Here is an 11,089-nt window from a genome sequence, read left to right as displayed (position 1 = left end):
TTTGTTTTTCTTTTTGGATATTTTTAATATTCGTCGAAACCAAACAAAACGAACCGAAGAATTTGTAGCAAAAAAAAACAACTTATGCAAAAACTAAAATCGAATCGAACCGAACCGAACTGAAACCGAGAACTGAACCGAACCGATGACTAACAATAAGAATATAATCGTGATAATAATAATAATAATAATCAATAATAACAACAATAATAATAAGGAAATAAAATCAAACGGAAAGTAGAAAAAGAACACGTTCCTGCAACTCAACAGAACAGAAATAAACTGATTCAGCGAGCGGCATGGAAATTATTTTTATGCCGTCGTCGTCAACGCTGACGCTGTCAGCCGCAGCCGCTGCTGCTGCTGTTGTCGAAGACAAACGAACATCACCCATAGCCTGCTGCATAGCCCCATGGGGGAGCAGAGAGTGAGCGAGCGAGAGAGCGAATAAAATAGTCAAAAGTATTTCTAGCGAGAGAGCGCCATTTGCTGCTCTTTAGTTTTGTGTGGCGCTGTCACTCTCTCATTGCTCAACGCAAGTAAATGAAGAGCGCTTTGCCCATGCGAAGCGGGTGGTTGTAGAGATCAGAGTAAACACACACAAACATGCAAATCTATGTGTGTGTGGGGAAGAAAGCACACTGCAATAATTGGATTACATGACAAAGTAAGAGCAAGACACATGTAGTACACACACATACTTAGTGTGCAAAACCCAAAAGAACTCGATGGATGTCGAAGACAGCTGTTAAAATATTTCAGCGTCAGCTTGGCAACAAAAACAGCTGTCAAAGCCGGATATTTAATAGAATAAGCTATAGTTTCATTAAAAAAGATACCTTGCATTTTAATTCATTATTTAATGTCTTAATTTGGCAATTTTAGATTTTATTTAAAACAAAAGTAAAGTTAATGAGAATAAAATTGAAGATCATCAATTATAAATCCGAACTTGTAAATAATAAAATAATAATATAGATTACTCAGTTAAATTGCAATAACTATGGAAGATCATATCATAATTTTATAATTTACTTACGATATTTTATTTTATATACATTCTTATATTTTTTTAATATTAAAGAGTTTATTACTTTAATTTCAGTCTAACAAAATAAATTACTTTTTCGAATGCTCAGTAACATGCCAATTTTCACTAAGTAATTTCACCAACAATCAAACACCTTCACAAGGCATCGCAAACTTTGCAATTACATTAGAAATTCCCTTGCAGCATTGGCAGTATAATCAAAAATAATTCACACCCTCACATGTGAGGGAGTTGTAAACACTCCCGTCCCACCTTGTCTAATGCAACGCCTACTGAAATTTTGAAACACAAACCGGCAATTTTCATTCATAAATTGTGTTTAATTTACTTCCGCTTAATTGATAGACGAAGGATTTCACGAAAGCTTTTTTCAAATGCCATACAAAAAGTGCAAGAACAAAACAAAAAAGTGACACACCTTATGAGGCGTAAGGCAGAAATGCAAAGGCAAAGAAGTCTGTTGAAATAAAAAGGAGGAAGTTAATATTGCTTTTGGGTGCGGCAGGAATCAAGAACCTGAGAGAGAGAGAGAGAGAGCGAAACTGCAGAAGAGCGTCGTGCAAAGAGTAACTGCAGTAGCAGCAGGCGACTGTCAGCTGAGCGCCCCTATGGATATGCAATATGCAGAGTGATGTAAAGAGAGAGAAAAGCTCAGCTCTGCTCTGCTCAGCTGCAAGCTGCGACGTCGACTGCGTTTTTTAGGTTAAATGACGGCTGCAGCCGGCGCAGCTGCAAGGCGCAATGTATGTGTATGCCCGCGTATGTGTGTGTAGGCGGCAAAGTGTAGAGAAATGCTCTGCGGTGCTGGGCCGCCCATTGAGCTCAGTTTTTACTATCGTGTGCAATGCAGGCAGAAGGCATCAGGCTTGCATGCATATGTGTATGTGTGGAGTGTACATATGTAAAAGCGAAAAATCGACCATGGGTGTGGGCACTTTGAATGCACACAACTACAACTACAGCTACAAACACAATAACAATTCGCCATTATATATTTTCAATTTCTTACTTTTGTATATATTTCTCGTTTAAAGTTTAAACTGCTGTTAAGTGCAAGACAGAGCGTGTTTTGATAAAAATATTCTTCACTTCGATTTTATTAGCTCTTCACAATTTTTTGTTTGCTTCGTTTGGTTTTTTGTTTGGAGAAAACTTGAAATTGATTTCGTTTTGCAAAATGAGCATTAAAATACCACGCACAAAAAGTTAGATTTAAACCGATTTACACGCAATACGATGCACACATATACACATAGTATATATGCATATAGTGTATATATGTGTGTTAGTTATGTGAGTATGCTAGATGTGTGTATTATACCGATATACAACAATTTATAAACGACGACGATACGACGATAATCAAAAAACACAACTTGCTGCCGGAGAGTGCAAGAACTAAATGATTAAAGTGTTCAATTGCCGCCAGGATAAATGCAGCCAGGACGACGACGACAGAGCGTTGACGCCAACAGAGATGGCGGCGACTGCGACAGCGACGCCAAAAGCGCAGCTTACTGCAGCAGCTCTCTCTCTCTGTCTCTCTTCCCACATATTGGGTCGTACAGTTGAGTGCCGAAGCACACTGGGAGAAGCGAGGCGAAAACTGCGATGTTCTTATACCACAGGGTTGAAGGGTATTATATGTAACTTTGTGCCATACTAAGTATATATATTCTTGATCAGTATATATAAGTATATATATATTCGCCAACAGCCGAGAGGATATAGCCATGTCCGTCTGTCCGTTAATACAGACAGACGGACATGACAATATATGGATCTGGATCTCAGAGACTATACGAAATACGAGTCATAATTCTTCGACAGCACTGGTTTTGTAGGCACGCAGATCGTTTCTTTCAATCTTTTGCCACGCTTTCGTCCACAAAATCGAATAATACACACATTAATAACTATACTTTTTATGATTCCTTAAAATTTGGTTGCGATCGGATAAAAATTATAGAAGTTACTGCTACGGCGACTAACTTCGGGTCTTTTGGTTTAATTTTCTTGTAGTACTATACCAATACACCAAATATAGCTATTTGTATGTTTTCAGTATTTATCGGTATATTTTAAATTTGTTTTGATTTCATTACGGGGAGCAAGTATCTTGCAGTCTCGTTTTCGAATTGCAATGCAAAGTAAAGTAAAGTAAGCTTGCACAACCTCCTTACAATGGATTAATAGATATGTATGTAAACTGTTTTTATTAATTCATGACTTTCGTAACTTGGTTGTAATACAAATTTATGAAAATTATTTGAACATATTTACGATAATGGGGAAGAAATAGTTGCCGTTTCCATTTAGCGTATAGGCGTGCTTACAAAGTATTTTCTTAGATCGCATAATTTAGTATCAAATTTGTATTTGTGCATTTGCACGTCACTGTGCATGCGAGAAGCAAAGTTTCGATTGCAGAAATGGAGTAGAAGCGGAAGATGAAGCAAAGCGACACAACAATAACAAAAGCATGCAGCGCGGCCATTGCGCAGGTACAGCCAATACAGTCAGCCACCAACACCAGCAGCAACAGCAACAGCAAGCAATTCAACTCAATAACGGCGCTGCAAGTTCTCTCTCAGATGGTTGCGCTCTCTCACTCTCCAGCACTTAGCCGAATACCCTACATTTGAATACAAAACATAAACAAGGAAATGCAGCGAACACGAAACCAATTGCGGTAGGTTCTCTGTTTGACAGCGCAAGCAAAAGAGAGGAGTGAGTGTGTGTGTGTGGCTGAGAGAGTAAAGCGTGGTGAGAGAGAATATGCCGGCCGCAACGTTGGGCCAACAGCCAAAAAGGCACCCAAACAAATAGTTAAGCCACCGTACACACACACAGACACAAAAGATTTGCAAACGTACACACACATACAGCTGCATTATGGCAGCTGATGCGAGGCGTGAGCGAGAGCAAGAGGCGAGGTGAATCGCCGAACGCCGAATAGGAAAAGCCGAACGCCCAGGCGACCGAGCGAATGCAGCCAAGAAGCTCAACTTGACATCATTTGTGTCAAAAGACCATTGAACTCTATGCGGAGGAAGTTGCCCCATACATATAAACACACACCCACACATACAGTAACGCGTGCAGTCTACTTAGCTCTTTTCACCCCTTCACCACAGGCAATATGCATTGTTTTGTTGCTGTTGTTATTATGTTCTCATGCAGCGCAAGCAGCAAGTGTTTACATAAAACTACATACAATGTAAATACACTTCAATATTGTGTATGTGGAAGAGTTTGCCAAACTGTGGCCATATTTACTATGCAATAATTGGCACGTTGATTAATATTGCTCAAATATTGTTACATACCTTACTATTTCCATTCAATTTCTAAACAAGTCAAAACCCTCATGCGCGGGCGATTTATATTGTTGTTTCCATTATCGTGAACGCCACCACCAATCGTGCTCCACGACGACAACTTAGTATTAACGTTAGAGCAGTTATAACGCTGCGAAATATCGCTGTCCGAAGAGACGACGCCAAGCCGCGCAGCAGCCACGCTAAACCTTTTGCGTTTGTTTCGCTCGCGACATTTTTGGTTCATCGTTACGTTTTTCACTACGTATTTCTCATCGTAGGACTCCTCTGCTTTTTCGGTGTTCTCCTTCTCCGTGTTGCGTTTGAGTATGCTCTGCCTCTTACGTTGTTGCCTGCGACGTTGTGTTCGAGTTATATTCTCTGATTGAGCTTTGCGATCTCCCGCTGCAGCAGCTCTTTCACTCCCACTCATACAGTTCATATTGAAACCATGTGCAAAGTGCGAAGACACGTGTTTTCTGTTGACAAATGAAATTATAATATGCAATTGATACCAAATAAAATTGACTTTTAATACTTCCGACTTTCCACACAAATGAATGTTATAATCAAGAGAATTAAAAATTGCTGGCAATAAATAAACTGCCTTAATTCTTACGCTCCTTTTGACAAATGGTTGTAGTGTTGGAAAACGTCTTTCTATGCTTTGCAGCACTTCGAGGTGATATCGATATCGTCATACATAACCAAAAACTGTTATTACAACAATGCTAAGACTTATCGATGTCAAAGTTAAGCACAACTAAGTTGCTATATATAAAATATTAACAATTAGAATTATTGTAACATTACCAAATCAATGTTACTAATACAACAGATGCTTTAATGAAATTTAACGATATCTGTTAAAAGTAGCTTAATAAACTTGTTCCAAATTATTAATAACTTCAAAATTACTTACACGCTGACCCATCACTAAATATCAAATTGCATTAGCAACTCTACATATCGCCAAGAAATAAAAAAATAAAACAAATAAACTTAAAAAAAAGGCGAGTAGAATGTCACAAATTCTATAACCGAATTAAATCAAATTAGAAATCTTCCTGAATTTTCAAAGGACGAATGTTTCTAGGATCCTTTCGATTAACTTCAAAATTAGAGACATCATTTAGAATTTAGAGCAATTATTTTACACTTACCCTTTGACAAAGTTGAATTTCTTAGACGGGTAATCTAAATTCTAAAAAGCATATCGAATACAAAAGAGCTTCTTATGGACAACCCGATATATGGTTAAAGAACAAATGTCCTATATCGAAAACAAGCTATATCATGAAGATAATTCAACTGCAGATCTTCCCAAATAAAAATAAAACGTTTGATACGTTGAAATTTTACAATTTTGGTTTTTTGTTTTTATTTTTGATTTATCAACTACTGTTACGGTAATTGCATATTAAATTGTTGTTGTTTGTTTTGTTGCTTAAACTTTAATAAGTGTACTTGGTTTTTGCAGCTGCGTTTTGTTTTTTATTTTCTTTGTTTTTTACTCGTTTGTCATTAATTATATTTGTACAAAATATATATATATTTGTGTTTTGTTTTTGCTTTTATTTGTATTAATAATATATGTTTTTGTTGTTACTTTTACTATGTTTATGAACTTTTTCGTTTTGTTGTCAATTGTTGATGTTGCTGTTGTTGCTCTTCTTCTTCGTCTTCTTCTTCATCATCTTCTCCTTCTTGCTGCTTTATTTATATTAGAATATCCAGCTTAAAACTTAATTCATTTGTTGTTTTTTTTTTCTTTTCGTCTGCTCGTTTGTTTTTATGCTTATATTTTGCACTACAATAACGCTTAACAAAATATAATATTATTAACTATGCTTCTTCTTCTTCTTCTTCTTTTTCAGCGTCTGCGTCTTTTGCTTTAACTTGATTTTCTTTGTTCATTTTCGTTTCCGTTTTGTGGTTGTTGTTTTGCTTGATTTTTAATTGTTAATAATAATATATTATTTATTGCAAGATTTGATGCTTCTTGTTTTTGTTCTTGTTTGTTGTTGTTGTTGAAAAAATTTAACTATAATTTAAGTTTGTCTTTTTTATTTTTATTTGTATATATATAAAAATATATATATTGTATTGGTGTATATAATTATGTCGATATACTACGGTATGTTTAGGTGTGTGTGTGTTTGTGTGTGTGTAGAATTGCCTTTTGTATTTACAGCGTTTCGAAATTTTAACAATAATTTTACACTTACGTTCACATGAATAATAATTAATAATTACAAATGCATTTCGTATTGAAATGTTTCTTGTTTCTTCTCCGAGAAAAGGGTATTGAACATTCGGCTAGCCGAAACTTGATTCGCTGTTTGCCTGTTTTCGTGTAACTTAAAATTTGTCTACAATTAAACGTTAGTTGTATTCATTTTGTTTATCATTTTTGAAAGTTAATGCTTTGTTTCCCCAGAACCACATATTGTATTTTTGCTTTTTCAGTTATCTTTTTATTTTGCTGCTTTTGCTTGTCGTTTTTGTAGTTTGATTTTGCGCCAAAAAGAGTGCTGCCCATTTGCGGCACAACAGTGCTGCCCATTTGCTGCACAACAGTGCTGCCCATTCGTGGACTTAAATTTACTTTTATTGCGTTTCTTATTTTGCTGTTGTTCGTTTTCTGCTCTTTCTTCTTAAGGACTATAACTTGATTTTCGCTTTGCTTTTTTTTTGGCATATTAAAAATATACGTATATATGCATATGTATATGTGTATATATGTATGTATATGTATGTCGACTATATGTACAATGTATAAAGTTTATCGTGGATGGGCAGTGTGGGGAAGGAGGAGGAGGAGAAGGGAGCAAAGTCTATTGATTGATCATTGATTAAGTTGCTGTTTTTACTTTGAAGATATATGTGTATGTATGTATGTATATATATTTTTGAACTCGTTTAAAAACTACTAATGCACTATTAGTTCTTGTTGCGTGTTGTATTTGTTGTTGTTTTCTTTTTGTTGTTGTTGTTGTTGTCGAGGCACCGGCAAAGAAATGAAACGACCAATAAAAAATTAAACAAAAAAACGTACAAAGTTTGCAAATATATGCGATATATTTTAAATATATATTATATATGTGTGTGTTGTGTGTATGTGTGTGTGTTTTATATACCATCTGTATATATTTTCATTAATGAAATTTTGTTCTAAAAACGTGATTGCTTTTTCTCTCCGCTTCTTGTTTTATGTTTAAAATCAATAATATATATAAATGTATATTTAATAATATAAACATAATTAAATGTAATTTAATAAAACTATGTAAAATAGTGTTTTGCTCTTTGTTGTTGTTTGTTGTTTTTTGTTAACTCAATAAATTTTCATTTAAATTAGATTCAATAATAATAATAATAATAAAAAAACCATAACTTATAGATCAACTTCACGCTTCATTTTGTTTATACTCTCTAGTTTAGTTTGTGATTAGCTTATGTACAAAATGTACTATTATCTTTATGTTTATTATTTTTCTTTTCGGTTTGTTTGTTGTTGAGGCGCATTAACAATTTTGGCCAGCGAGAATATTCTAAATGTGCGAAACGAAACGATTTTTAAACGGTAGGAAAAGAGAGAGAGAGGGAGAGGGGGGAGAGATTTAACTAACTTAAATGTTAAAAAGCCATAATTCTTTTGTGTATTTTATCAATCAAAAACAAAAACAAAATTCAACTAAAATTTTGAAAGCGGTACGCCGGGGAGGGAAGGGCATAAAAATAGAGGGGGGCGCTTTAGCTATAATCTAGGAAACATATATATATATATAGAGTTTAAAAAATGTGTGTGTGTTCTGTATATAATAATATCAGTTAAAACTAGGCATAAATATAAAGCTTAAAATGCCTAACCAAATGTGACAATTGAGCATAAGGAAATAAGTAAATGTGCATTACATAATAATAATGTTTAGCTTTAAATGTTTAAATGGTTGAATTCATATTCAAAGAAGAACATAACTAGCAATTAATGATGAAATAGTTAACAAAAAACATATTGTTGTTGCAGTTCTCTGTTCTGTTTTCTGTTTTCTTTTTGTGGAAGCTTTCCTAAACTAAACAACTAAATAATTCTGGTAAATAATTCTAATAATAGTTGCTAATTTGGCCTGACTTTCATTTAGACACGTTTGGTGCTGGTGATGCTCTTGATAATCTTTTTCCCGTTCTTCTTCTTCATCTTCTCTTTCATCTTGTTGTCGTTGTAGTTATCGCAACTGCGATTGCTGATAGGAGATATCATCGCGTAGGGTCTTGAGACCCGCCTGCACATAACGAAACACTTCATGCATCGTACTGTGCAGGGTCAAAGGTCCATTCTCATGATCCAATTGGCGAATAAAGTCTGAAAATTAAATTTCAATTAATAAATCTTTCTTTACTTCTGTTCAGTTTTTTATCGATCTTTACCTATATGATTGCCGGTGCGCACCAATCTGTCGGCTTGATCCCACAACTCGTGAGAGCTGTTTACATAGGTGAGATACTCATTCTGCTTGCATAGCTGATTGTGTATGTCTTGAGGCACTATTCTGCCAGGCGGCGTATTCGAACCGGAGCCCTGAAATTTATACAAAATATACACATTAGTATTGTGAACCGATATTACAAATATTTATACTTTAAAACTAAAATACTTTCTATTTCTAGTTTCTTTTTGACAAACTAATTAACAAAGCTAAGATAAACTAAGATAAAAAGGTAACCATATTTTAAAACGTTATTAAAAAAACTAGAGGGAAAGTTGTTTAAATTATGCTAAAAATTTAATTGAAAAAAAAATAATTTAAAAAAAATTGTTGAAATTATTCTAAAAATGTAATTGGAAAGCAAAGTATTTTCTAAATCTTCAGGTTTTATTCTTTTCTGAAAAAACTAAACCTAAAGTTGTTATAAATATTTAAAATATAAAACTTATTTTTATTATAACATCGTTTAATTGATCTAAGCTTCAAAGTTTAAACTTTTCTAAAATATAATTTCAAAGTCCATACTTATCTAAAAAAAAAATTTCAATTCTTTATGAAGCTTTTTTCTGATCAAATAAAAACATTGCAAAGATTAATTAAAACTAAGCATTACTTAAAATACTTAAAATTCAAAGTTAGTTTTTTTAGAACATCAATTAAACTTGAATTTCAACTTTCAAAATTCTCTAAAAGTTTTAAGTTATCTTTTTAAAGTTGTTTCTGATCAAACTAAGTTAAACATTCCAAGATTATAAAATAATATGCATAAATTGTTATTAATACTTCAAATAAAAAGTTTAATTTTATTATGACATCATTAAACTTTTCTTTAAAACGTAACTTTAATTCTTTCTGAATTTTTTTTTCGGATCAAACGAAAACAAATGAAAACATTAATTAAAACTAAGCTTTCATTATCGTAAATATTTAAAATTAACAGTTAGTTTTATTATAACATCATTACACTTGAACTTTAACAAAAAACTTTCCTAAATATTTAAATTTCGAAGTGTGTTTTTTTGTAGAACATCAATTAAACTTGAATTTCAACTTTAAAAATTCTTTAACATATAACTTCAATTCTTGAACTTAAGTATTTCTGAAGTTTTTTTCTGATCAAGCTAAATAAAACTTTCCAAAATTAATAAAAACTAAGCATAAATTTGTTTTACAAATAGTAATTTTGAAGCAAACCATATTTTGAAATAAAATTAAAAGAACATTTTACGTTATTATGAAAAAAACTAAGTATATATATAATAACTTGCTCTATTTGAAGTTTCTATAAAAGTTGTAGATCTAGAGTAAGATCTAAAATAAAATTAGAACTATTTTCAAAAAGCTAAGTATATAGAAACTTGTTCTGTGTAAAGTTTATATTATATTTACTCTACATCTAGCTCTCTACATCTCTCTCACCTGTGAGCCCACCGAGTTCGACGGTGATATGGAGGATGGCGTATTGCCATTTAGCATGTCCCCCCTTCCAGATCGAAAGAATTCCGAGCAGCTGGCGATGATGGCGCGACAATTGGCTCGACGCAGTTTGTAAAGCTTAAGGGAAATCAACGATTGGCAACGCAAGCTGTAAACAAAGGAATCCAGTTAGTAAATTAAGTAATTATAGAAATCATTTTCACTCACCTGAGTATGGCCACAATGTTGTGGGATTCGTGCTTGCCATTCGTTGTTAGCTGATAGGGTCGATTCTTTGAGGAAATGTATCTGTAAGTGAAGATCAAATATAAATGTTAGGAATACTAGTTATTGTCATATTTATGAATATAATACTAATTAATAATAATACTTCTTTTATACATTTTTCTAGTAAGTAAAATTTTTTTCAAATTTTAGTATTATTATTTACTATAGTATTTTCTGAAATCACTATATTAAAATTCTATTATTTTATTTTGATTTATTGTATTTTCTGAAATTTTGCATTTTGTTTATTTTTATATTACAGTTCTATTTATTGATTAACTCAATAATATATCTGCTTCATTTTTTTTAAATTTTTTAAAAAGGTTTTTCTGTACTTTAAATTACTTCATAATTTAATTAATTTTTTCGAAAATCTTTAAATATTTGGATTTCTTTTTAATGTAAATTTAATTGTTAATCTATTAAATCTATTTTGTGTAAAATTTTTTCTAATTTTAAATTATTTTAGTACTTTCAATTAATTCATGATTTAATTAAATTTTTCCGAAATCTTTATTTAATAT

The 11,089-nt window shown here is 32.7% G+C and overlaps 1 protein-coding gene across 5 annotated transcripts in view; it reads right to left on the bottom strand.

Annotated features, from left to right (window-relative positions):
* Positions 1-6,599: 6,599 nt before the first annotated feature.
* LOC132798984 (AF4/FMR2 family member lilli) overlaps positions 6,600-11,089 on the bottom strand; it is a 131,196-nt gene continuing 126,706 nt past the window's right edge. For all 5 annotated transcript variants that reach the window (XM_060811065.1, XM_060811063.1, XM_060811064.1 and 2 more), the window contains 4 exons: positions 10,506-10,586; positions 10,281-10,446; positions 8,803-8,953; positions 6,600-8,737 (listed from right to left, as the gene is read on the bottom strand). In XM_060811065.1, coding sequence (XP_060667048.1) covers positions 8,601-8,737; positions 8,803-8,953; positions 10,281-10,446; positions 10,506-10,586 — 535 coding nt within the window. In that variant the 3' untranslated portion in view covers positions 6,600-8,600. The remainder of the gene's footprint in view (positions 8,738-8,802; positions 8,954-10,280; positions 10,447-10,505; positions 10,587-11,089) is intronic.

This window comes from Drosophila nasuta, chromosome 2L, assembly GCF_023558535.2.
Source record: "Drosophila nasuta strain 15112-1781.00 chromosome 2L, ASM2355853v1, whole genome shotgun sequence".
Taxonomy (NCBI): domain Eukaryota; kingdom Metazoa; phylum Arthropoda; class Insecta; order Diptera; family Drosophilidae; genus Drosophila; species Drosophila nasuta.
The sequence above is the reverse complement of the archived record's forward strand: the minus strand, read 5'-3'. Positions and strand labels throughout refer to the sequence as shown.